This window comes from Channa argus, chromosome 22 (assembly GCF_033026475.1).
Source record: "Channa argus isolate prfri chromosome 22, Channa argus male v1.0, whole genome shotgun sequence".
NCBI classification, from domain to species: Eukaryota; Metazoa; Chordata; class Actinopteri; order Anabantiformes; family Channidae; genus Channa; species Channa argus.
In genome coordinates, this window is record NC_090218.1 from 4,761,201 (window position 1) to 4,789,129 (window position 27,929).

General features: G+C 40.7%; 1 protein-coding gene across 1 annotated transcript in view; it reads right to left on the reverse strand.

The window, feature by feature from the left end:
- LOC137108145 (protocadherin Fat 3) overlaps window positions 1–27,929 on the reverse strand; it is a 62,150-nt gene that overhangs the window by 20,611 nt on the left and 13,610 nt on the right. Inside the window, exons 6-41 of the mRNA XM_067492483.1 lie at window positions 26,116–26,177; window positions 24,721–25,035; window positions 23,276–23,486; window positions 22,126–22,197; window positions 19,817–19,953; window positions 18,966–19,241; window positions 18,561–18,771; window positions 18,230–18,441; window positions 17,869–18,027; window positions 17,646–17,767; window positions 17,326–17,508; window positions 17,114–17,228; window positions 16,742–17,023; window positions 14,893–15,243; window positions 14,139–14,312; window positions 13,476–14,006; window positions 12,435–12,799; window positions 12,042–12,195; window positions 11,452–11,559; window positions 11,177–11,360; window positions 10,608–10,828; window positions 9,538–9,990; window positions 9,234–9,368; window positions 8,744–9,137; window positions 7,998–8,194; window positions 6,202–6,355; window positions 5,854–6,087; window positions 5,430–5,608; window positions 2,966–3,394; window positions 2,755–2,892; window positions 2,414–2,557; window positions 2,133–2,330; window positions 1,438–1,715; window positions 803–1,365; window positions 395–526; window positions 104–261 (exon numbers count right to left, since the gene is read on the reverse strand). Of these exons, the coding sequence (XP_067348584.1) occupies window positions 104–261; window positions 395–526; window positions 803–1,365; window positions 1,438–1,715; window positions 2,133–2,330; window positions 2,414–2,557; window positions 2,755–2,892; window positions 2,966–3,394; window positions 5,430–5,608; window positions 5,854–6,087; window positions 6,202–6,355; window positions 7,998–8,194; window positions 8,744–9,137; window positions 9,234–9,368; window positions 9,538–9,990; window positions 10,608–10,828; window positions 11,177–11,360; window positions 11,452–11,559; window positions 12,042–12,195; window positions 12,435–12,799; window positions 13,476–14,006; window positions 14,139–14,312; window positions 14,893–15,243; window positions 16,742–17,023; window positions 17,114–17,228; window positions 17,326–17,508; window positions 17,646–17,767; window positions 17,869–18,027; window positions 18,230–18,441; window positions 18,561–18,771; window positions 18,966–19,241; window positions 19,817–19,953; window positions 22,126–22,197; window positions 23,276–23,486; window positions 24,721–25,035; window positions 26,116–26,177 (8,231 nt within the window). The remainder of the gene's footprint in view (window positions 1–103; window positions 262–394; window positions 527–802; window positions 1,366–1,437; window positions 1,716–2,132; window positions 2,331–2,413; window positions 2,558–2,754; window positions 2,893–2,965; window positions 3,395–5,429; window positions 5,609–5,853; window positions 6,088–6,201; window positions 6,356–7,997; window positions 8,195–8,743; window positions 9,138–9,233; window positions 9,369–9,537; window positions 9,991–10,607; window positions 10,829–11,176; window positions 11,361–11,451; window positions 11,560–12,041; window positions 12,196–12,434; window positions 12,800–13,475; window positions 14,007–14,138; window positions 14,313–14,892; window positions 15,244–16,741; window positions 17,024–17,113; window positions 17,229–17,325; window positions 17,509–17,645; window positions 17,768–17,868; window positions 18,028–18,229; window positions 18,442–18,560; window positions 18,772–18,965; window positions 19,242–19,816; window positions 19,954–22,125; window positions 22,198–23,275; window positions 23,487–24,720; window positions 25,036–26,115; window positions 26,178–27,929) is intronic.

The window sequence follows — 27,929 nt, forward strand, 5'->3', positions numbered from 1 at the left end:
TGTGGAAAGAAAGGGAAATTATAAAAGTATATACAGTACATTTTTTCCGGACCCAGATTGACTTTGGGACATGGCTTTAGGATTAGGATGCAAATGAGTTTACCTTAAGCATGGTACAGGGGTTAACCCTCGTGAACATAATAACTCCTCTTCTCTGAAGAGTTCTGATCCTCAGGCCGAGTCTCATCTCTCCACTCTGGCTGCCCTCTGTCACTCTGTATTTGATGTAACTGTTTCCAGAGAAACTCAAAGAGGTTTGGCCTGCACATTTACAAAACATAGAGATGCAGGATTCAAATCTAATTTCAACTAATTAAAAGACAAATAAAACATAACCAACTCCTTGTAACAACCCCTCATCTCCTGAATCAGATAAACAGAGGTCCAAACCGACCTGCACACTCGTCTAGTCTTTCAGGCTGACACTGGCAGACAGATGGAGCTGTAGGGCCAGAACGAACACACTGCATGTCAGCTGGGCAGGACTGTCCTTCACAAAGCTCCACAGGGATGGGGCATGTACCTCCTGGTTGGAAAAAAATGCAGATAGAAAAATAATAATAATAAAAATAATACCTGCAGTATTTATTTAATACAGAAATATGACTTAAATTTATCGATGCGCATGAATCAAAATAAAATGATTATGTCTTCGTTCAGATATTTTGAGGATCTCACAGATTTTAATGTATAAACTATTAACCAATGCTGGAAATGTACTTTTATAAGAAACGACAAGGAGACTAACAATGTGGTCTGCAATTACAGTAGAACGAGTGTAAGTGCAAAGTGCAGTGCTCACCAGGGCAGGTGCATGTCTCTTTATAACTAAACGTTGGTGACACCAAGCTGACCCTCTCTGTGCTGTAAGTGACAGGCGAGTCATCCTCCATCACAAGTGTCTGTTCACACACCCTGTCCCCACACTCCAGCTCCCCGGAGCACGCGCTGCTCACCACCACTGCCCCAGCCAGGACACCTCGGATCTGGCCTTGTGCCGCTGCTTCCTCCAGCTTTGCAGATAACTCTTCCTGGGAGTAAAACGCTCCCATCCGTCCGCTGCCTGATGTCTCAGGCCTCTCCATGGCCAAAAGCATGTCTACATCAGACGTCCCGACCACAGGCTGCACGCTGAGAATATGAAGGGGATCCTGTTGTGTTGGGGACCATTTCCAGCCGGCTAGTGCACGTAGCATGAGCTTGATCTGGCTCAGGTAGCGACCAAGCAGGTCCTCAGGAGACAGGGTGCTAAAACGTAAGACCAGTGCACTGCGCAGCAGCGAATCTGCCACTTGTTCAACTTGGACGGACACATCAGCTATCACAGCAAAACGCCCATCACTCACTGTGGCGTTCATCTGGTACCTGAGAAAGGACAATGAAATATGTGGTTTTCAGAAGTTATCATTTGTGTGTGTTTGTGTGTGTAGTGTGTACCTTCCAGGTTCCAAGCCTGGCAAAGCCACGATGCTGCCATCCTGTCGGCTGATTATAAACATGCTCTTGGCCTGAGGTTTCTGAGTGAAAGACAAAACGTCACTGGGGTCGCGGTCAGTTGCGTAGATCCGGCCGATGGGGCCACCCTGGAAGGTGTCTGTTACCATAACTATGAAGATTTCCAGGGGGGAAACAACGGGTTTGTATTGGCTGTTCCCAATGACCCTCAGGAATACCCAGGAAGAGGAGGTAAGACTTGGCTTACCAGAATCACTTGCCTATAGATAAAAACAAAGTCACAGTGAGAATTCTGCACTATCCTCAGTAACTCAGATGAAAGAAAATGAGGCAGAGTGCAGTAAAATACTAAGGACTTGGGGCAGAAACTTTACAGTAAATTAGTTGTTATTGTATGTGGGTTCAGTGGTTATCTGGGAAGGATGTTACAGAGCAATATTTAATAATTATTGTCTTTATTCACACCTTCAATTCCACCATAATAGTGATTTAATAGGGTCTGCATAACAGAAAAGTATAAGCTATAGTATAAACTCTTAATGGCTTGACTTAGCAGCTCACAGTGATTGTAAGTAATGGGCAGATCCCAATGGTGACTGTGTGCACCCATGCAGACAAAGTGTACTTCTCAGCAAACCTTTCCTGATAATATTGGTTAAAAAATACTAGTCTCTAACCTGGATTTCAAGTGTGAACTCTCTTGGGGCTTCAGGACCAAGCACACGGTTAGAGCGCAGAGTTCCAGACTGGTCCAGTGAGAAAAACCGTCCCTCGTTTCCTGACACGATACGAAACTCAAAGGGAGGACCGTTTCTAGGTGAGTCTTTATCGCTGACTGAAAGCTTTTGCAGGGTGCTGCCGGCAGCTTGATTTAGCTGGAACAATTGAAAGAGAAGTTGAGGTGATGCTAGCACAAAAACACACAACCATTAGCAAATACACAAGCACACAAACAGACCTGAATGACAGCCGTAGAGTTGGGAGGGGTAAAGACGGGAGGGTTGTCGTTAACGTCTGAGATATCGATGTTAATGGTGACAGTGGAGGACATGGCAGGGGAGCCACTGTCGAAAGCCTGCACTGACAAAGAGTACCTGGATACCTAGATGGTGCAGAATGAAATGAGACTTCCATAGCATCTGTATGTATTAGGCAATATGGCACTGTTATGCATAATGTGAGACTTTATTGGGTGATGACCTTGAGCAGACATGGCATTTTTTGTTTTGGCTGTGCTCATGAACCATAAAATTGCTATTGATTATTTATGACATATTACACTAGAAGATGCATCCTTACTAGTTCTCTGTCGAGCCGCCTATTGACTTTGAGCAGCCCGGTTACAGGGTCGATCCAGAAGTGGTTGCTACGGTCACCTTTCAGGATAGAGTATGTAATTCTCCCATTTACCTGGCTGTCCAGATCCTCTGCCAATACCTAGACAACACACATCCGGAATGAAATAAAAGCTAAAGAAAATTAAACACATAAATGTATGAAATATACATACCCTTGTAATTGTTTGCCCAACAGGTGCATCCTCGCTGACCAGAACATTGTAGATGTCTTGATTGAAGGCTGGGGCGTTGTCGTTGACGTCCATCAGTTCAATGGTTACCATGGTAGCAGAGCTAAGAGGGGGGTTCCCACTGTCCCACGCCTCAATTGTGAGGTAGTAATCCTTACACACCTCAAAGTCCAAATCATCAGCCACCGAAATGGAGCCCATGTTTCTGTCTATGGCGAACTTGCCTAACTCGTTGCCTGATCGGATCCTGTAGGTGATCTCAGCGTTAGGTCCAATGTCAGCGCTGGTTGCCAACACTCGCAGCACCTCGGTTCCCACGGCTACATCCTCAGGAACAGTCACAGCATAGTCTCTTCTCTGGAAGACTGGAGCATTGTCATTCACATCCAGTACCAAAATGGTCAAATCGGCCTGACGGAGACAGACAGAGACTGAGAACAGGAGTTCCTACCAATTAATTTGTCTGCACTACTTCTACTCCTGAGATCTCTGTTTCAGCATCAGAGACATAGGGCCCAGAAATATTAATGGGCAATAATACTAAAGACTTTACTGAACCAAATATCAAACAAAGACCATGTTCACCAAAGCTGAAGAGAAAATTCCTTGACAGCTACAGTGTGTTTAAGATTTGTGCTATTATTGAAGAATTATGTTGTTCAACCAGATGACCCACAGCCTGCCAAAGATTTGATTTGTGTCTTTGACAGATTTTTTTTTTTTTTTTTTCTGTTATAAAGCTTGCGAATTATGTTTACTGATGGCGCTGCCTGATCATACTTACACCATAACATCCATGTGCAAAAGCACATGAACCCCTTTTGTGGATACAACCGTTCACATTCACGGGCAATTTCTTTAGAGTCACTATTTAACCTTAACACGCATGGTTTTGGACTGTGGGAGGAAACCGGAGAACCCAGAGGAAACCCATGCAGGCACGGCAAGAACACGCAAACTCCGCACAGAAAGGCCACACCGGCCGGGGCGCAACCTTCTAGCTAGCACAGCAGTGCTAAAAGCCCAAAATCACATCTAGAAAACATTATTTTATTTAAATATTAGAGATTACAGATAATTATGATGTTAAAAATTATATCTTATGGTAGTTAGGATAACAAACACTACTCACGTTTCTAAATATGAATTGTCTGGTAATTAAAAAAATGGGTAAATGTATGCTGCCTTGTACCTCACTTGTAAGTCGCTTTGGATAAAAGCGTCTGCTAAATGACTAAATGTAAATGTAAATGTAAAGCTGAACATATGGTTAAATTTGGGTTGGGTGGGTTTAGGTCAGAATGAGATGATCAGTAAAATTTATCAGTCTCCTGAGTAAAACTACTCTGTCCTGACATACGCTGACTCATAAAATCATTATGAACTAATGAATGTGTCATTAAGAGTTAACCACCTGTCAGCACATCAAATTGATAAATCAGTTCCATATTCACCAACAGTGACCTTGACCCATGGTTGTCATCAATTACTGCACGTCAGTATTGTTTCAAATACAATGTTTTCTTAGTGGACCTCTTTAATTTGAAGTAGGATTTGTACTTTATAGTGCAAGTATTGAGTTTTGTAAAATTTTCAAATTTTGACCTTGTTGTAGACCATGTTGACCTTTGTCCTCCATAACATTATTACAATGTTTATGGTGGTAATGTTGTGGCTGATTGGTGTATACAGGCAGCAAGCACACAGTCCCACTTACTGCAGGTGGGATTCCACTAGTGCTAATAATATTGCTGCCTGTATTGGCATTGTTTTGCAGATAATGCTACAACTACTAATGCTGCTACAACTCCTTGAACCACTGCCAAACCTACCACTAAAACCACCACTACAAATAATATTACATTTCAGATGTGTGGCGTTTTCCCCAGGTCTCTTGACTCTGTAACTGTCACCTTTACTGACTATCCAATCCCAACTTGCACAACTTGATAAAGATCTATCTTAATTAAAATCTTCTAGGTCCTTTATCTGATCCAATCAGTAAACATCATATATTTATTCATGGGTTTTTTCTTATATTCATTTTTATGGACAAAAATACAGATAGCACATAGAGAAATAGAAAGAATACTCCACTGATGACTAATCTGTGATTTAATATGCAGGGTATAAATTATTCGTGGTCTAGTGGTCTAGTTACAAAAATATTGTTTTTGTTTTAGAAATAATAGATGTTAGTTACTTAATTAGTAATAATCATACTGTAACTGATTTAATTTATCACGAAAATGAGTATGATAGCATCACAGAAAATGTGAAGACTGTAAAAACTGTGTTGAATTTTAGTGATTGTCAAGCACAGTTTATATTTTCTGCCAGTTTTTGATTGTATCTTTTAGAGTAACACTGCTTGCAGTTAGGTTTAGTGGGTATAGTGAGTAGCATGGCAAAAACACAACTGAAACTGAATCTGGGTCACAGCTACCTGTGAGGACAGTGCCCCCTGTTGTCCAGCTTGGTCAGTGGCCTGGACTCGAACACGATAGGAGTCTCGGCTCTCTCTGTCCAGAGATTTCTCCAGAATTATCACCCCAGATATTAGATCGATGGAGAAGAAACCACTGACTGAATCCACCAGAGAATACACAACAGTACGGTTAAGACCTGGATGAGATGGGACAGGAGGCAATTTCAGAAATAATCTTCATCTTGAGTTTTTTTTTATAAATAAGTAAGAGCTATGTGATTGAAAGCTATGTACACAATGGTCTCACTCATAATCTGATTGCATTACATCTACTGGTTTGCAAAGTGGCATAGTTGAACAAACATCCATTCAGTGCTTGTAGGAAACTGAGGTCATTATCAGCTTTAAAGTGTTGGACATCTAAGATATCACACCAGCTTACCTTCATCAGAGTCTGTGGCTTGCAGTCGGGTAATCAGAGCCTTTGGGGTGGCATTCTCATAGACACTAGCCAGATAATGAGAGGAGGAGAACGAGGGTGCATTGTCATTCACATCGAGCACTTTGAGAGAAATGTCAGACCGGCAGAACAGACCTCCGCCATCGGTTGCCTGAGCAATGAGTTTGTAACTGGGTGTTATTTCTCGGTCCATGGCTGTAGCCGTTCGCAGCTCACCTTATGACACAAATGGAGAGGTACAAAAAGGTGTAGAAAGAATGTTGCATCTGTGGTATATTGCACTTCTTGGATCGGAAATAAACTTATTGAAAAATTATATTTGTGTTATACCAGTGTTTGCATCCATGTAGAAATCTTCAACCCCGATGCCAAACAGTGAATACTGAATCTCAGCACTGGAGCCTGAGTCAGCATCTGTTGCACCCACTGTCAAAATGCCCTTGTTAATGGGAATGTCCTCAGCAAAAGAGGCACTATAGACCGCCTGTCAAAATACACACACACACATTAAACTGTTGCTGTATCCATTATCCCTGCTGATGAAATGAGTGCAACACAGTTTAGTGCCCTTTTCTGACCCTGGACCACTCCTGCCAGTCACTGGGGTCAAAAGTGAAAATCATTAAACTCAAAGCAGTGCAGTGGGAAGCTTCTACCCCCTGCTGCTTTTGCTCTGATGCACCAACTTTAAAATGTCACACTGAGCTTTAGGAATTGTTTTCACTAATTTCTGCCATTTTATTCCCCAAGAGGGTATAGAAAAAATTATCAATTAGTCAATAATGGTCTTAAAACAACATAACCACTGTGACTGCTGATAATATAGGTTTAAACTAGGAAGTTTATATATATGATGCAATACTGCTGCTGGGGGCCTGGTGGATCAGTGTTAGAGCATTGGATTGGGATGCAGAAGGCCGTGGATTGGAATCAGCTAAAAGGGCCCCCATGGTGTCTGTCCCAAAAATGTGAGGGTTGCAGCAGGAAGGGCGTCAGGCATAAAACCTCATGCCAAATCAACGTGTGGAACACGTTCCGATGTGGCCTCCCGATGTGCTTACAGTATTGTCCTGCACTAGAATCACTAATACTGTGGCTAGCAGCAAACATTGTAGTAATACACCTATAGTAATATACCTGTTCTACAATCGATTGTTGCCACCACTGCCAGTATTTCCAGTCAAAATGATATTGTTCATTTTATTATTAGAGCCACATTAGAGCACTACTACCTTTTTAAATAATATTTAAAAAGTCAACAAAGAAATGTCTTTTGAGAAATGTGAAGATGCTACCTTGTCTTGCCAGAGTAAGTGCTTTGTATTTATAAAACCCTGACTGGCTTGAGAACAAAAAGAATTTAAGAGAAGAACAGGGAGACAGGGAGCATCGATTTAAAAGAGAATTAGTGAGGCTTAGAGGGATAATGAAAGTTTCTTAACTCATTAAAGCATTTGTGATTGGAGATTTGAAATTGCAATTGAAATTGCAGAAATCAACTAAATGAAAAGGGATTTTCTCTTAATACTAAATTCTATCCTATTAAATTGTCTTTTCGTTATAATCATGACATCCATCCATCCACAAATGATATAGATCCGCTTTTGGCACAGGATTGATTATAATTGTGAATGTCTTTATATTGAAAGGTTGGAAGAACAATGATCAAAAGATGACTGGCTGTATTATTTATTCATGCCATGTGTTTTGTGTAAATTCTATAACTTATAGAGCACATTTATCATCTGATATTTTCATATTATTCACTACATTAAACACCCCTGAAATACAGAATTAATTAACATTAACTCTAAAAGTGTACGTTGGTACACCGTTTCACTACTCTACTTTACCCAAACATATCCTACTACCGCAGTCCCAGATTTAGCTTTTCTCACCAAGTAATAAATATGCAAATTTTAACATTATTTAATGCAGTAATTTCCTGTGCTAAGCCACCCTAACACTTATCCAAGGAAAAGTTTGTCTTAGTGCCCTTATCTAATTCTTGATCAGCACTGCAGGATACTTAAGATTGTCACCTGGTATAAAGAGATTCTGTAGTTTGTTTTCTTTTGATTTCATTGCATTCATTTATTCCATTTCCATATCATTCTATTCCTGACCTGGTTGCAGATGGGACTATTGTCGTTGGCATCTATCACTGTAACTTCCACGGCAGTGCGAGCGACATGTAGGCCATCGCTGGCTGTGATGTTGAGCAGATACCAGTCCTGCTGCTCACGGTCCAGTAGACCACTCACGTAAACCTTCCACTCTCCCTGGGCAAGGGCCAGGCCAAACACGCCCCGTGGGTTTCCCCCTGAAAATCAAAAGGATGAAGATTAAAATGCTCATGTATTTTAATAGACTTGTGAACAAACTGGAAGTCTTATGAATTCACAAAATGCCAAGCCAAGCCAACTTTATTTAAAATGAATAAGCATTAGCTCTCTGCCCACTTGCACCCACATACAAATGATGATAGTAGCCTTTGTTCTAATCAATAAGCATCTATCATCACACTGTAAACCGGCCTTGTGGCATAGCAACAATGCCCTTTCAAAGTTTAAAAACCTGACCTTTTATTACAGCGCTTCCATCAGGCCAATCAGTATTTTAAATGCCAGAACACAAACCCAAAATACGCCATCCTAAGCCATTATCAGACAGTGTTATGTGAAAAGAAATTATCTAGATCAGGGTCAAAGTGGGAGTTAAGCTGGAGAAGCCTCGCAGTGTTTTTTATTACTGCCATAAAAAAAGGAGTGACCACACAAAGTTAGTGCTAAGTCTCCAAATTGAATTGAAAATTATTACAGCATGGAATGTGTTGAATAAAATTATGTAGGTGTTCTTATCATTTCCTCACCAGTGATGTAAAAGCTGACTAGGCGGTTTTGATCTGTGCTGTCTTGATCTCTGGTCTTCAGAACAGCTACCACCTCACCAAGGGGATCACTCTCTTTTACCGCACCCCGGTAGAGCTCCCGCTCAAACTGTGGGGGATTGTCGTTAACATCTGACACAGTGATAGTTACAACTGTGGTGGAGGAGAGACACTGTAACTCCCCCAGATCTGAAGCCACTACTTCAAAACTGTAGCTGGAGCAGGCCTCGTGGTCCATCTGGCTCACTGTGGTGATCCAGCCTGTTTTACTGTCAATGGCAAAGACAGAACTAGTAGTGATAGGACCACTGAAGGAGCCCGCATCAATTGTCAAATCCAAGTTGTAGTTGAGCAGAGGCCCGAGGCTGTAGGTTACCTATAATAAAAAAAAAACAAAACAAAACATAGCTTTTGAAACATATACAACATTTGGAATTAAATCACTATGCAGAGACACTTGGCTGTCACACACCTGTCCATTGGATCCCCAGTCTGGATCAAGGGCACGGACTTGGATCACTCTTGTCCCTACTGGCATCCCCTCCATTACTGTCGCTACATAGGTGTTTGTCTCAAACACTGGCTTGTTGTCATTCACATCTAGGATCTGTAAATTACATCTGACTGAGCTCAATAAAAGTCTTAATTATAATCCTCTTTTTGCCTAATTTTCTGAATTCTGAACTTCAAAGAATAATCCAGCAAATAAATCCCATTTAATTCAAATCCCAAAGATAGAAAAACTATAACAGGCTCCATTTGACTGTATTACCAACCTTAACTTCCAGGTCTACGGTGGAGACAGACTCAATCAGGTCTCTTCTTGTTGTTGCTGCAACCTTGAAGCGAAAGCTGGTGACCTGCTCATAGTCTAACGGTTTAACCAGACGGATCAAACCCGTCTCCCTGTCTATCAGGAAGGTCCCTCTTTGGTTGCTGTCGATCGTCTCTCCTCCAACTGCAGTGAAGAACCCGGTCTGTCCGGAGCCCATGTACACAGATCCTAGGGCTGTTCCTACTGCTGTGTCCTCAGGGATGGTGAAGGAGTACTGAGGCTGGCTGAAGGAGGGAACAAATGCATCAGGGGGGACGACGTGGATGAAGGCTGACACCAGAGAGTGTTTAGCCGGAGACCCGCAGTCGGTGGCCTTGACAAAGAAGGACAGGACAGTCCCCTGGAGGTGGTCAACAGTGCTTTTAGTCATCATCCAACCACTGTCTGGCTCCACCTGGGCAACAGCAAAAGGACAATGTGATTTAACCTACATTAAAGGAAAAAACCTTTATATCAATGACTCAATCAAGCCTGAATGCAGCTGTATCTGGTTCTTACAGCTCTGGCCTCCTGTTTCCTCCTAATGGGCTCTGGCTGGACTGGTTAAAATTAAACTTAAATGACTTTGCATGCCCGTCTATTATTTATTAATAAACAGACTAGCTTCCACTTTGTATTTACACTTGGTATATACAGTATATTTATAAACTAGTATTGGGTTTCCTTTATTCATACTATATTAATCCTTCACACAACAGTTTTGAGTCATTTCACTTATTTAGTTATTTCATGTTTATTTAATTGTTTCACTCTTGAAAAATAATATATTTTAAAGCGTCAGCTTTTATGTAACATTTTGATTTCGTCAGTTGAAAATGTATAATCTACAGTGGGCAGGTGGCTGTTAATCCACAGAAATAGGGAGGTGTTTCCATTGAAAAATCACGGTAATCAACATCAATTCTGTTGAGGTTTGAGTCCGGTTAGACTTTACCATACATTTCTTGAAGAAACTGAGAAAATGTATCCAGCTTTGTTAAAGCGTAAAGTTGCAAAGCAAAATGTACTAACCTCGAGCACATCAACCAGTGATAGGCGCGCCTCACTGTAAAGGGAGTAGGTTATCCTCCCATTTGACCCTGCATCAGGGTCCGTAGCCTGGATCTGTGTGACCAGAGAACCTTTGGCAACATTTGCTTTAATGCTCATGCGATACTCCACTGCTCTGAATCGAGGGGCGTTGTCATTCTCATCTGCAAGAACCACTCGCACTGTGCAAAACGATGCACGTCCTGGACAAGTAACACAACATATTGTAAAAGAATAGATATGCCAAATGTACGGTATATAATTTAATTACAGAAAAAACATCTTGTTATACACATACAGTACATCCATTGCATGCCATTCGGGATAAGATGTAATGCTGATCATGTCTGCGTAACATGAATGATCTTACAAAATAGAATTCATCATTTTAAACCAAAAACCTACATTATATTTACCATAAACAAGCAGTAATGCAATAATTTTAAATCGGTCAGATTTGTTGTATTTTTCAGTTATGTAATCTGGTTTAAAGATGTCTTTTGGCATTAAATCATTTTTTTAGTCAGTGTGGTCTGTGCCCAAAATTATACCTCCACCATCCAGGGCCACAACAGTCAGCACTATGTCCTTGTTAAGAGGACTTTCTCTGTCTAACTTCTGAAGAGTGGATATGACTCCATCTGCATCAATGGTAAACTGAGTTTTCCCCAGATCATTGATGAAAGAATAGGTGATCTGACCAAACAACCCGGAGTCCTCATCTGTTGCTCGAACCTAAAAATAAAAGGAAGTTAACGGAAAAGTAAAATGCAGATTGATTCTTGTAAGGAAACTGTGCATATGAACAGTGAGAAAGTAAGCTTACCTGAATGACCTTCGACCCCGGGGAAGCATTTTCTGGCACTTCGGCCAAGTAGAACCTCTGGCTGAACACTGGGCTGTACAGGTTAGCTCCCAGCACATAAACAATCACCTGTGAATAAATGTTACTGTTTTTATTGCCATCCCAAGTTACATTTGTTTGTGCCATCACAGTAGTCATCACTAGGTGATTTGTCTGAGACCAGAAGTAAGAACATCAGACATTTAACCAGTTGGTGACTAATTCTGAATTGACTGAATTTGGTGACATGTTAATGCCATAAAAATCTACGTAAACTATTAGAGATGTAGTATAAATAATTCCACACGTGCCACTCGTAATTAACACCAAGAGACAGATGTTTGTCCAGCTGTCTGCCCGTCCTCATAGTAAATCTGACCTAAACACACATTAACCTCCAACTGCAGGGCAGCAGTTAAAAAACTGCAGTCATACTGAGGAGCTGTGAGTAATAATAAACTTAAAGCTACTTGAAGAGGTCTCTCAGCTTGCTGACTATAAACACTGCAAACGCTAGAAAAGAGCAAATGAGCTGCCAGAACTAAAATGTAAGTGTCGAGATGTTGCCACACCTGAGCAGTGTTGGTGAAGACTCCATCTGACACAGACACATTGAGTTGGTATGAGTGTTTCATGCCTTGTCTCTTCTTGTTAGACAGACTGAGCACCCCTGTATCTGGCTCCATCACAAAGGTCATCCGCTCATTCCCTGAAAGAATACTGTACCTGAGGGCAATAAAAAAAGTGAACAATATTAATTATGTAGTATAATGTTGTTTTGCTCAGAGGGAGTTACAACTCCTACATTTTCTAGTGAACCGTACATTTTAAACATAACCAAATGTGGCGCTTAGACAAATAAGTACCTTGATTCAACATACAAAATTAATCTCTTGGCACAAAACATCACAGCAAAAACTAAATAAATAAATAAACAAAACCAAAGCAACACCTTTTTTTCTTACCTCAGTCTATGAGCATCACAGATGTCAGCATCTGATGCCTGAACACAAGTAACAAAGTGACCTCGGGGAGCCAGCTCACTGACATAGGCCTCGTACAGCGCTTGGCTAAAATTAGGTGGGTTGTCGTTTGTGTCAGTAACAATCACAGTGACACTAACATCACTGCTGAGGGCAGGGTCTCCACTATCTGATGCTCTGACAATGAAGTTGTAGCGCTGGATGAGCTCATAGTCAAGCAGGCGTGCCGTGAATATCAGCCCACTCTTACTGTCAATGTGGAAGTAGTCAGTGCTGTTGTAGATGTCAGATAAGATCTGGTAGCTCACTGCAGCATTCTTCTCTGTGTCTTGGTCCTGGGCAAACACCTACAGGGGAAGTAAGATTATACTTTGTTCTTCCTTGTGTATTATTGAAGATAAGGTCTGATTTGATTGTCCTGTTATTTTCTACAACTACACTACCAATAGTGAGTCCAAATGAAAAAAGTAAATAAAGTTCTGCTTTTCACTGAGATATAATGAGGACACATTCACACACAGCATAAACCTCATCCAGCACATTGTTTTCTTCAGACACAATACTATTTAAAAACCACAGAACTGGATTTTACATCCAACTATCGTTAGGTTACCAATGATTTGAAAATTGTCGTATTTACGATAGACTGGTTCTTGATCAGCTGTTTTTTGTGCAACAACAAAATAAAATTGTTATACACACAAACACACACATATATATATATTTGGATAATAATATTAATTGATTAATTGATATGATTAATAATACAGTAAAATGTGACCAGTAGCCTATTTTGCTGACAGGCTAAAGAACTGTCTTGTGCAAACATGTTCCTCGGTGCACCAACAAATGGTTTATTATTTGTTAAAGGTCAATAACATCCATTGGGACATGTCCAGGGAAATATCACACTATCATCTCATAAATATGTGATTTGGCATGTAATATTCATCCACAACAGTATAAACAATCTCATTTAGCAAAGTTACACTCCGGACAAAGTCAACAATAAAAGACACACACCTGCAAAACGGCCGTTCCAATCATTGAGTTCTCAGGAAGCACAGCAGAGTATGAAGTGTTCTGGAACAACGGTGGATTATCATTCACATCCAGCACGACGATGTCCACGTCAACCTCAGACTTTGCCCCAGTCAATGTATCTGTAGCCTTCACCGTTAACCTGTAGTACTGCATGGTTTCATAGTCAAGTGGGTAAATCACACTGATGATTCCTGTGTCAAAGCCAATATCAAACTGGAGGGAAAAGTCTCCATCAGAGATGGTGAAGATGATGCTCTGGCCTTCAGGACTGGTAGCATTAATACACAGGAAAGAAGTGGAGATGGGCACATCCTCTCTCACAGTGACACCATAGAATGGCTTGTCAAACACCGGCATGGCTTTATTTACTACAGTAATAGGTAACTCCACTTCGCTGGACAGAGGGGGGAAGCCACCGTCAGTTGCCACAAGGACCACCTTATACTCTGCGTTTGATAAGTCTGAGTCAAATGCTCTCTTTAAGGTCACCTCCCCTGTCACGGGATTCATCTGTATGTAAATATGTAAACACTAGTTTGTAAAGAAAGGATCATAAAAGAAAAAACACAATCATTTGACATGTTAAATGTACAGACTCCCACATAAAATTAAGAAAACCTTATTTAAAGATTCAGATGTCACCTGAATGTTCCTGTGCTGCTCCTTGAGGCTGTAAGTCACCTCTCCATTCAGACCATAGTCTCTGTCCGTGGCTGAGACGGTAAAAACAGTTGACCCTGGCTCTGCTTCCACGTGCACTGCAGCATAGTAGGGGAGGTCCACAAACTCTGGAGCATTGTCATTCACATCCTCCACCTGGGGAGAAGACAGCTTTTTTTAAGACAAGTTAATGAGGTCATTATGTTCGGTAAATCATTGGTATGAACAGTACACAGAACAGGCAAAGCCAGAATTACTGTACCTGCCACACACATTATGATAACATACTGTATCCCCTTACTAAACTCTTTTTTTAATTAAAAGATTAGACATATTTTAATTTAGCTTCTAGCATAAGTATATCTACTATTTACAATCATTAATTGAAGTCACTGTTTGTCACACAATATGTAGAACCAAAAAGCCATGTTCATAGGAGCGCTCTCCTTCTCTATAATATCGTTTCCAATAAAAACAAAGGACCAAAAACAACAACAAAAAACGGCTGCATGGCAGAGCTGGGATCCAAGGAGCCTTAGATCTCGACAGGAAACAAACATCAGTCAGACATACAAAAACCATAAAATGGCATAAGCAGATTTTAGAAATGTATTTTGAGAAGGCAAACACTAGGACTAAGAAGCACTTCCAGTTACTCCCAGCTTCTTACATAAACAATGATAATAAAAACATGACACACACAGACACACACACACTTACACACATCCACACCCACCTGCACTTGTACAATCACCCTGGCCACCCTCAGAATCTCATCTTCTCTGTTGACCTCCACCACCAGCTCGTAACGCTCCTTCTCCTCTCGGTCAAAAGGCACACCAGTGTTTAGCACCACTCCACAGCTCGGCCTAATAGTGAAGCGTCCACCAGGGTTTAGAAGAGTGTACTTCAGTGGCTCGTTGAGCTGGTGGCCAACTGTGTTGACAACAGCCACTAAAGTGACATTGGGTATGTTCTCGGGGATGGAGGCGGAGTAGAAGGGCAAGGTGAAGAGCAGGCCACTGTCGACAGCTTCTCGCACAAGCACCGTGACTGATGTAATGCTGGAGAAATGTCCATCCCATACCTCCAGAACAAACAGAAAGGTAAAAGTGCATTATTTGGTCCTCGGTATAACAGACAAAAGTGTTCTTTACATACAACAGGAAGAAATTTAAGTAAACCCTTTGCAATAATCGGCAATGTATAAATGTGTTTTAAAATACTGTCAGATCCTTGTGTAGTTTGCAATTGTGAAAAAACATTTTCAATTTCAACTAATAACACAATGAGTCCTTCTTATTTGTATTAAATACTTCATTTAACATTAACTTTATGCTGTAGGTTGTGAAAAGAAAGTGAACCTGTGTGAATGATATCAACAAAACCTAACCATCAGCAGTTGTGTGTATGTTGAGTCAGCAATTGCAATTGGCAATACTGGAGTCCAATCCATGCAACATTAGTAGAGCTGAAGGTTAGAGCTACTATGACAACATTTTGAGTTTGTTATTCACAAGAACGCTCTTCTGAAGTGAACTATTCTTCACAGATTTATGATAAGGTATTGTGGAATTGCATAAAGATGAAAATAAAATAATAATTATCTCAAAGATTTTTGATTGGTCTCTATAAGCTTACAGTTATACTAACTGCGTATAAATGGTCTGTGGTTGCTCTTTCTAGAAGTGTGTGCCCAGTCAAACTAAGTTGATGCCAATCATGGCTGCATGGACAGTGGTGTCCTGCCATAGACATCATGAGGATCCCACTGCTCTCATCCTCTGATGAGCACTATGACAGATGAGGCAGATGAAACTATGGGTGAGTTGTGTGGGAAGTACATGCAGCACTACATATGATGTAAAAAGGGCACACCATCCCAAGGTGAACTACCACAGAGGGAACATCACGATTTTGGGCTGATTTGCTGCTCTGGGCCTGGACAGTTTGCCATCGTTGAGGTGAAAATTAATTTCCAATTTTATGGAGTTATCATACTGAATAATGTCAGGGTGGCTGTCTGCCAGCTGCTGCTCAGTAGGAGTTGCGAGATTTAGCCGGACAATGAACCTAAGCATTGAAAAGAAGTCTACTACAGAATAATATTGGGGTTTTTTACTGAAGGAATATGTGAAACAAAAGATTACAGTTGTCTTTGTGTGTATTATGTGTATTCTGTTTATCTTTACCTGTTACATAGATGATGATTAATTTAAATATTCTGAGCAATTAATGCAGAAAAAGATATCACATCTTTTTTTTCTTGCAGCTTCGTACTTTATATGACACAATAGGCTCAATCCTGGCTTTTATTATTTATATTCAAAAAAATTTTGCATACGTTGCCCTTTTCTGGTGTAGCATAAACAACAAAAGCAGCCCGGACCTGAGCAGAATACACTGTGTCAACCAGCAGAAATATCTAAATCAATGTTATCCAGAACCAATAAATAAGCCTCTGGAGGTTATGACAGTTCTACAGCTGACCTTGTCCTGTGACCACCCCATAAAAACATGTAGGGTACTCTTAGCCAACTGCAATCCTAATCATGTGTCATGGTCACTTGTGGCCTGTGAGTTACCTTGACATTAAAGCGATAGCGGTCTTTATTGAGGTTCTGATTGATGACAGTCACAACTCCAGTGTAGCAGTCCACAGAGAACAACTCCACATTGTTGTCCACTAGAGAGTAAACCAACTGCGAGGTGAAGGAGTTCCCATGATTTAGCGTGAGATTAGAGGTCATATCAGGGTCAAAAGCCTCAACCTTTAGGACCTCAACGCCCACAAAGGTTGGCAGGAGAAGGACTGTCTCGTAAGTGTCCTGTGAAAACTTTGGAGGTGAGTCATTGATGTTGATCACCTTAAAAGAAAAGACAGAGGTTCTCGTTAAAGTGAAAATAATGTCACAATCAACGTGGAATTAAGGTCATTAATAGTGTCAGTCACTCACTTTTATAAACACCTCTGCTGGGCTGTCAGCGCTCCTGGGAGGCTGACCACTATCTCTTACATGAACCCGGAAGAGAAACTCCGAGAAGGTCTCAAAGTCCAGTGTGGCAATGGTTCTAAAATTAAAAAAAAAAAAATATTCAAATACGAAACTGTATCTATAAACAGGTAAACCAGTCTTTATCAGCAGTGATGTCATTGATGTGCACCTACCGAATTGATCCAGTCCCTGAGTCCACACTGAAAAACATGCGAGGAGTTTCATCTATGATCTGGAACACTAACAAGGCGTTGTGGTTGCGGTCCCCATCAGTGGCCTGGATAACTAAAGGGTTACCGTCCTCACTCAGCACCACACTGTTGATTGGAGCAGCCTCACTGATTGTGCCCACATACCTGTTAAGGTTAAAAAGAGGATAGTGCGCCAGGAATCACTCCAGAAAATGGCATGTTGTCAGTACTCAACATGCTCAACAAACAGCACAGAAGCAGGTCACTACCAAAGGTCAACTCTTCTGAGAATCAGCTGATACCTGATTTGCTGGAAGATGGGCGTGTTATCATTCACATCTCCCACCTGAATGTTGATGGTGGTGCTGGCCTCCAATCCAGCCATGCTCAAAGCATGGACCATCAGAAAGTAGGATGTTGTTCGCTGCCAAAATAAAGAAATCCACAGAGGAAAAGTGCTTTTAAAAAATGTTCCCATATGTAAAAGATGGGGTAAAGGAAGGCTATGCAGACACATTAACAAACCTCAAAGTCAAGTAGTTTCCGTGTCGTGATTACACCAGTGTGATGATTAATAAAGAAGCAGTGCTCCTCATTGCCCCGGATAATATCGTAAATAAGTGCTGATCGGCTGATGGCGCTGACGGTGGTCACATGTGTTCCAATGGTGCTGTTTTCCATTACCTGTAAATAAACACACATTGGAAATACCATTGTTTGTACTTGAATTACGAGCTCAATTTCATGAACGATAATGTATTTACCTTCTATACATCTCTCTACACATTTACCATACATCCTTCAATAACATCTTAAATCCTACTTCATGCTTTCCATTCTTCTCTCCTACACACAGTTTCTTTCAACCAGCCATCTGACTTTTTACCTCGGCCTGATACTCCTGAGAAAATTGGGGTTTGGAGAAGTCAGAGAGTATCATGGAGATCCGAGCAGAAGCTGTGGCCATTAAGGGAGGAAATCCACTGTCTGTGACACGCACAGTGAGAGCGTAAAATCCCACACAGGTTAGGTCCAGGTCCCTGGCAATGAAGATAAGGCCTGTGGCATTATCAATGCCAAACACACCATCTGTGTTGCCTGCAAGTAGCAGAAAGGTTACAAAAAATGACTACTGGTAAATATGAAAAATAGGACTTTCAATTTCAATTATGACAAAGCATAAAAAATTTGAAGAAAACAAAAACTTGCTGAAATACCTGCTTCCATACTGTATGTAAGTTGCCCATTAATCCCATTGTCTTTGTCTAATGCCGTCACTTGCACCACAGAAGTGCCCACAGGAGAAGACTCATAAGCCACGGCATCATATATGGTGCTGGTAAAGTAGGGGATGTTATCATTGGAGTCCTCAACTGCCACCAGGATACGGGCCAGGTCACGGTTGAACGGAAATTCCTGATCCTTTACCTGGAACAGCATCAGACAAATTGAGAGATGGATATTGAAACTGTTGTAGGAGGCAATACATAAAAGAAAGTAACTTAAAGTAAGTAAAGCAGGCAGAGCTGCCAACAGAAGCATAATTTGGAAGAGCACAGAGACATACACACAAGTTCAGGTTCTCAAGCACATAGAGAATTTGGTTAGTGTCCCCATCTCACCATGATAGTGAGGATGTGCTGTGTTCTGGCCTCATAGTCCAGCCCGTCTGCAGTATAGACAACTCCTGTACCAGGATTTACCCTGAACAGTCGCATACTGGCTGGATCCACGCTGCCATAGATGGAGAAGCTCAAACGGGCGCGCTCGTCCATGTCTGATGCTTTAACCCGCAGTAACTCCGTGTCAACTGGTACGTCCTCTGAGACACTGACATCAAAGGCTGGTTGTGAGAAGACTGGTGGGTTGTCATTGCTGTCTTGGATTCGGATGAACACCTGTGGGTCAAATAGACAGAAGGATCATTTAAAAAGTTAGTGAGGTACGGAGCAGAATGATGGTCACTAAATTATGCTGAATTTATAAGAGCCCCTCTGTAGACGTAGCTTTGGTGACCGATAATACTTGATAAAGCTGTAGGGCAGTGGTCCCCCCTGAATGTTCCATCTGAAAGCTGGATTTATTGAAACAAATATATTTGTGTTGATTTTCTAAGCTGAGCAGGGTGATGTCTGAGAGGAATTTAGGCAATTTTTGTATTTACACAAAGCTTGACTTTTACATGCCCAGGCTAATTGCATTAATCAGCTGATATGAAGGATTTCCATTACAAGGCGCAGCTAGTAGGCCAGACAAGACATCAGGAGCACAGGGAATGTCAAAGACGAAGCAACAAAAAGCACATTTCATAGTCAGCAAGAGATAATTTCAGGAAAAGGGAGTGCAAGAATAAAAAAGGAGGAAAGCTGAGAGCTAACAGCTCCCCTAGGGACAGGTAACAATAATTTAATTTGATGTGGATCTGTAGTGTAACAGTGAGTGCTTGTGCATAGCAAATTAATAGTGTGTGTACCTGTGCTGTGGCAAAGTTGGTCCCATCTGTCACCTGTACAGTCATATTGTAGATAGACTGCACCTCTGCATCCAGGGGTTTGGCCACAACTAGGGTCCCCACCCCCACTTGAAGGTCAAACTGCATGTCAAAGCTTCCTGGAATCACACACACACACACACAAAGCTCACACAGAGTTTGATCATTTCGTATTCACTTTGCGTGCTCAACTCAGGTGCTCTAAGTTATTACTGTGTAATTGTTTTGGCCAGCTGCCTGCGTCTGGAGCTGGAGGGTCTGTGAAACAAAATGAACTGAAATGCAATGCAATGTAGCACCGAGCCCACTTGGCAGCCTGAGAGCTGTTAACAGCCACACAAACATCTGTCTTATCACTCCAAAACACAACCCATCTCAGAGATCAAAAACCTGCAGCGGGGTCTTTTCCACGGGCGGTGAGTGTACAGTTTAGAGACTTAATGTTTGATTAAAGTGAGGAAGAGGACTGATAGATGTTAGGTATTCACCCCCATCCTTCATCTCATCCACCATCTCTCTCGAGATATCTGGGAGCTTCAGCTCTCCTCAGCATATGAATACTGATTGGGCATTTTTCACAGAGCCATTGATGCGTGTTGAGTCGGAGCAAACCACAGGGGTTTCTCCCCCCCCCCCAACCCCTTTTTTTTTTTTTTTTTTTTTGGGAGGAGGGCTTGGTCAATATTCTACTACAAGGGAACAGTCAGCAGCATTAGGAATAACAGAACTTACAATCTGCATTCTCTGAATGAAACTAAGTATCCCCTATTCTTTACTGCCCAGTCTGTCAGAGGTGCTTCTGAGAGGGCTGGATGATTTGTTTTATTATTTCAAATCTTTGAAATATTTAAAATATACTCAGATCAGCATCAGTACTGACACTTATTGGAACAGGAAAAATATTTTACACTGGCTGGCCAAAAACAAAGTCACCACCTCGATTTAACTAAGCAAAGCACCAGGCCTACAAGTGCATAATTACTCCAGTTTGCCTCAGCTGGCAATGACGTGTCAAATTATTGGCCTACATCAAGTAAAGAACACAACCATGGAGATTGCTTTAACACCAGAAATTGCGTTAACCACAATTCGAATCTTTTCGGATCATCAGTACAAGAGTTTGGTGAAAGATGAACGCAGCTCTGGAAAGAAATGAATGTTATGACATTGGATAAGCCAACAAAATATTAGTGTGAGAATTAACATCCCTGACTGTCAGGAAGACAAGGGACAGGCTTGACTTGTAACTTAAATATTAGTTGTTACCTTTGATTGCTAACACTAGTTAGATTGGTCAATTGTGAGAGTTTGAAGAGGGTCGATCCACTGCTCATGCTGTACCTGAACGTCAACATCACTGACAAGGAGTAGTGTTTGTTTTCCCTACTGTTAAAAAATGTATATAAAATATTTAATTTTGAAAATATGGTTTGTTTTGGGCTAAAACTATATGGTATATACGGAACCATACACATATATACACAAATATATATGTATATGGTTCTGGTTGAAAACCCTACCCACTCCTCAGGGCAAAATCTTTATATTTAGTTGCTAATTATTTAACGATAATAACCACCCAGTCCCAAACAATGTCTTCCAATTGGACCTGAACAGGTAATTTACAGTATAGTGAGTTTTCAGAGCTTATGTGTTTTGCTAAATTCAGCCATTTGCAGGCAAAAAAAAAATGGCAAAAAGAGAGTAGCAACTGAAACAGCTGAAGGTCAGACAGGTAGACAGTTAGCTGGAGCTCCCTGTGAAGCTCCATCAAACAAAGAGGAACTGCAGATTAAGTTAATAATTCTGTATAGATCCATCACTATGAGCAGTGCACTGTTACACTGTACATTGTTATTATTATAGACATAACCATTATAGTCACTTATTACAACTGCAAAAAGATCATGAAATTCATCTTAGTATTATCACTGCCTTTAACTTCTAAACCTAGTCAGGTATTGTTAAAAATACACTTTGATCTAAAGAACTCTCCTTGATGTAGGAAAGCTACAATCAGAAACTGACTGAGTCAAATCACTTCCCCATTTTCTTTCTAAAATAACAGCATTGTAACTAATGACATAAACCTGCCCTGCCTGGGAAGCGATAACACACCAGTGCTATTGGTGTGCAACTGTGTGAGGATCCTGTTTCAAACTCAGATCTATCAATAGTGCCTTTGGCCAAACGTGGTCCTGCTACAGTAGGATATAGCCAATGTTCTAAATTTCACCATATGTTAGGCATTTGAGGAAAAAAATGTGTGGCAAAATAAGTTTTGACCAGACCTGTGTCAAGCGAGCAGTTTTTTCCACAAGCGTTATGTGGAATGTAAAACATCTCTCTGGCGAGTCGTCCACCTGAACAGAGAGAAAGAGCACAAGAAATAGATTATTAATATTTAGGGAGTCAGGAGTATACTTAACATCAAACGTGTGTATCATCTACGGTAAACAAAGCACTCAGCAAAGTTTGCCTCGACATTTTTCACATCCATTCAGGCTATTAAGTAATGTAAGCTGACAATTCTTCAGAATACTTCAGAGCAGTCTGAGAAAAGTGATTCATTCATGGATGATATTTTAGACCAGTTCTTGAAGTTTGGAGAATAGATAATAATTTTATGTTTTCACTTTATGTGAGAAAATGAAAAATTAATGAACCTCTCTTGCACAATTACTCAACAGTAGGAGGAGAACACAAAACCTACCACATTTACATTTTCTGTATCTTTGAAGTGACTAAAAAACAATATTTATATTTCATATCATGATCTAAAGAAGGGAGCTAAGTTTGTAATAAGTGTTTTAATTATTCTTCTTTTATTGGCCTTTGTTTGCAAACCTGCTTTTGGCCTAATATAATAAACCATAAAATGTTATGAATGGATGTGTATTAGTGTGTCTAATATTTCAGTAGGGTTTTTTTTTTTTTATATACGATAATTTAGATTATCAGAGATATTTAATTCAAGTAACAGAACTGGGAAGTAAAAGAAAACCACATTAATATGTCCAAATCACAGCAAAGTTTCTGTGGACGTCTGCCATACAGCCTGCTATGTGAATCGGCCAATGCAGAACTATTTGATGGTGTCAAATGCATTGCTTTAAGTGTTTCGGTATTGGCTTATGCGGCACAGGTCCAACCCATGAAAACTCTGACACATTATCATACTGATACATCCATTTAATTAAAACAAAATGTTTTATTCATTCCACAAGAGTCAATTTGAGGCAAACTGAACATCTCTTCACTCAGTGTTAACAAATTAAAAGGCTTCTGGATTCAATCTTTTTTAAATATGTACAAAATTGAGTTTAATTTCAGCTTTAAGAATAATTCAAATATGAGACAGGATTAAGACTTTTTTTTTAATAAATGCATTTCAATTAATTTGAAAGCAAGTATTTAAATGTCACGGGTTATCTTTCTTACCAATGATGGTGAACCACACAGGTGTTGTCAACTGGCTGACAGCGACTACTCCCACTGGCTGAGCAACAGCAGCTGTCTCAGCTATGGAGAAATTGTAGTATCTCTGCGTGAACTGTAGGGGCAAAGGGGAGGGGACAGGCTTGCGAATCCACTCTATGTGAAGCCTGACAGTTGACCATAGTGGCGGATCACCGCTGTCTTCTGCTTTTATCTAGAACAAGGAACAATACGGAGAAGTCAGATATTTAGATCAACATATACTCAAGCTAATGACTCGTGGGAATTTAAGTAACATACTGAAGCAGTGATAAACCTTGGTGATATTAGATTACAAAGGGGTTCTACACATTATGTTTCTGGCCAATCTGTTCCATCAAAAAGATGCAAAAATTGTCAAGCAAGACAGCACAACAATTGTGTGTGCATCGGTGCAGCAGCTCAGGGGGCAGGAAGAGGGGCGGCAGGTGTTACATGACAGCCAGACACAGATGTATTGCTATGATAGTAGATGTCAGGGAATGGCAGAAAGCTAGAGAAATTAGAATCAACCTACTACTACAAATGTTAGCTTCTCCTATGGCTGTCATTATGGTCATCTGCACATACAGTCCTTAAAGTCTACTTTGTCATGATTTCGGATGGATTTACCACTACTCTTGAGCTGGTGGACGTTTGTATGTATTTATAGCATGCACACATCAAGAATATATTAGAGTTCTGGTTTACATACAGAAAATTGTCAAACTTATACTGATGTGACTTATGCCGAAAGGTATACAACCCGGTGACAATGTCCCATCCATAGAAAATAGAGTTAACCTCAAAATTTGATCAATAGGAGTCTAATCAGGTGATTGTATCTGCCAGACTTCAGAGAGCCTGCTCTGCGTTTTGCACACAAAATAAGAATATAATTAACTAAAATAAATCAACTTAAGTGTTGTAGCATCCTACAGAACTATATATGAGCCCTAATTGTAAAATATTAGGATAGAAGTGGTGCGCACAGAAAACCCGAAGCCGTGAGTCAAACACATTATTTACGGAGAGAACAGCTTTACCCATACACAGATGAAGGGGAGAAGATTAGTGTGTTTTTCATGTACGTCACTGGAGAAGTCAGCTTCAACAAATATGGGCACTCAAACTGAGCACAAGCAAAAGGAAAAAAACTCCAAGGGCATAGGAGCATAATTAGCTAATCAGTGAATCAGATCCTTAAGAAAAATCAAGTGTCTGCAGAGCATGTGTACTGTAAATGGCCTGGAGCACAATTAATAAACTTTTAGTGTGAAGTACCTGGTGCACCTGTATTTGGGACAAACACTGGGTGGGGGGAAACAAAAGGGCAATTTCATGCCAGAGTATCAATTCTAAGCTTAAAAACAAACCATAGAAATGAGCACAATGAGATGACATCATATAAACAAGTCCATAAAACTCACAGTGAGGACATCATAGCTTCCTGCGGTCACCATCTTCTTTGATGACACCATAGCAGTCCTGGGGTCAATACTGAACTTTTCATCATCATTACCATTAACAATACTGTAGGTGATGTTGCCATTGGCTCCCAGATCTCGGTCATATGCGAAAACTCTGTAGACTGGTTCACCGCGTTTGTTGCGGTCTCGCTCTGGCAAGCTGATGCGGTAGGTGACTTCCGGGAAGGTGGGTGGGTTGTCGTTCTCATCCTCAATGTGAACTATGACCCACACTGTAGACTGGCGGGTGGTCACTGGGCTGTCTATAACTGTAACCTGAGGAAAACACACACACGTGTATGAGCTCTCTCTCTCTTATAGACACATGCACACATACACAAACACACAAAAAACACATTTCATGTAGTTATAGAAATACATCATTGTCTTTGTCATATGTTGCAGATTTTACTCGTGAAAGCATATATTTATTAACATGTTAAAACTCCCCTGTCACTGTGGAGCACAGGGCAACGTGGGGCTGAGCTCACGGGAAATCTCTCTTTATTATTGATCCCCTGGAGGCAGAGGCAGAGGTCTGATCAATTGATCAATTGGATCAGATCAGGGTGAACGCCACTGCTGCCAGCCTGACTGCTCATTAGATTATTAATTACAGACAGCTGGAGCTGGGGGTGGCTTGTGTGGACTGGCATCCCCATTGAAACGTCAGGACGAGACCGGACAGAACTCTTTCCCTTATAGATGTCTTCTGTTTGATTCAAAAGTCCATTCACAACTTTTAAGCTGTAGTTTTTTGTCATACGATGGGGTCTTAGGACATGCTGGAGCTGAACAATGCAGCACAAAGAGTTATTGAGCTGAGACAAGTCAGTTGACTAAACAGAAACAAGACACCAAGCTGCTATACTGTGGGTCAACTCTTGTTGTTTCATTCAATTTCGTAAAGGGGCAGAGTGCATGTAGATTCAACAGCATTTAATAAGTGTAGGAAAAGTCTGGGGAAGGAGAAGTTTACTCATGTCTCTAAAGTCAAGAATCTCTGATTATCGGGTTCATCTGCATGCGCAGCAGCGCGAGCAACAAAAATGGTAATCAGTGAGCTATCTGTATGCCCAGTGTCTGTGCTTATCAAATGCTGGGCAGACCAGCTCCTCTTCTCCCTGTTCTCATCCTGACTACAGAAGATAACCGATGATGAATGATTACATTTAGAAAATCCTAAACCTGGGTCCCAAAACTACAACCATTCATCACAGTTTATGGAGCCTCGAGGGCCTGCCAGAGTTGTCCTCCAGCCTGTTTCTGTTAATAGTGGGCAGGTGGCAGGACCAGATAAATTAGAATATTTTTTTTTTTTAAAAACTGTTAAGGTTTTACTGTAACAAGGTTTACCTCTAACAAGTGCTCTGCCTGTTGTTCTCTGTCCAGTTTCCTCGCAGTTGTGGTGATCAGCCCTAAACATTGCAAAAGATCGAAACAGATAACATGAGAACAGATTTACACAATTATCTGCTATTATAATTTGTGTCTCTTGATTACTAGTGTTACAGTAACACCACTTTGATAACTGCACAATCACATGTGCATAATGGATAGCCTTCAGCTCTGAGAGGTGATGGAATTTGGCACATGTTCCTATGCCACAGTATAGTTGAGGGTCATTCACTTGGCCAGCGTGCCATCAGGACAGAGGGAGTAGAGCGAGGCTACTGATAATAGCTTTAATCAAACCACATTATTCATATGATGGCTGCCCTGGAGATCACACAAAGCAACAGCTCGTTTTTTCCTTGCATTCCTTGTTCTCTCTTTTTAAATCACTATTTTTGTTACTTTGTCATTTGCTTAGGAGCTCACTGTTACTGTAAAAAAACAAAAAAAGCCCCCGCTACCACCCCAACCCCAACGCCCCCACTCACTTACGCAAACACAGACAAACACAGAGATTGTGTTTAACAATTGCTAGGTTTAGTCAGTAAATTGTTGTGAGTTAAACAGATGAAAAGCTCCCCTTGTCGCTGGCTAGCAGAGAAACAATAAAATGCAGCCACTGATCCATAAGATGATATTCATTCCCAGTATACGACGGTTTTATAATATTGTGAGCAAACTTTTCTTCTCCAGAAGATATTATTGTTGTTAATCACAGTCATTGTATACGATTCAGCATCCACAGTGATGCACAGTGAAAACACAGTGGAATGGGCACATTTGCCTCAGTCTGGATGTATTTTATTGTAACACAAAGCACTGGTGGAACCATTAAAACATCATCGTGTTTTAGTTGAGAAAAAGGAAATCTGTCTGTTGTAGCAATATGTTCACATTACACATAACCACAGAGCAACTACACGCATGCAATGCAAATAAAAGCAAACATGTACATGCACCTATTTGTGTGGATTCCTATAAGGAATGATTACACTGCTGCATCTGAATGGTGATAATGTGTTTGTTTCAGTGTAATGAAGCTTTGCAGGCAAGTACAATGATTTTAAAAGCGTAAAATATGTGCGCAGTCAACACTCAACAAATAGACTACAACTATGGTGCACACACTGTCACACTGCTTGCGCACATCACGGTGTCACCTTGAGCTTGCTACGCAGGCTAACTTCAATTAAGCAAATTAGGAGTAAATCTAGAGCAGTGGTCACAAGCTGCAGGAGAGAGACTAGAGCAGGGAGGTGGGGCTTGTTCAGCAGAACACAGTGAGAGTAACAACTCTGATAAAAATCAATGATCTACAGCTCACAGCCCATCTGCAGTTGGGCAATCTCTTTATTTTAATTGGACATCAGAAAAATAATTTAAAAATTCCCACCCACACGCAAATTCATGAAATAGCCCAGTGGCTGGTTTGAAACATTTCCTCCTCTTTATTGAATACTGTCTCTAACATTATTTCTTAGCCATGTACAGCATGAGGAATACATTTTATAACTGTAGCAACATTGAAAATATAAACTTATCATTTTGAAATCAGACTCCAAGTTTTAGTCATTGCTGATGACTAACTTTGGCTCAAACACATAATGCAATTTATACTACTGCAACAAAATCAATCTAATCCACTAGAGATTTGTAAAAAAAAAAAAAAAAACATATCCACAAGAAATCCATGTTGGCACTCTGAAAACATGCATGCTTTCAGTAAAAGAACAGCACCCAACACCCTGTGTCAACACTTACATATTCTGTTTTCA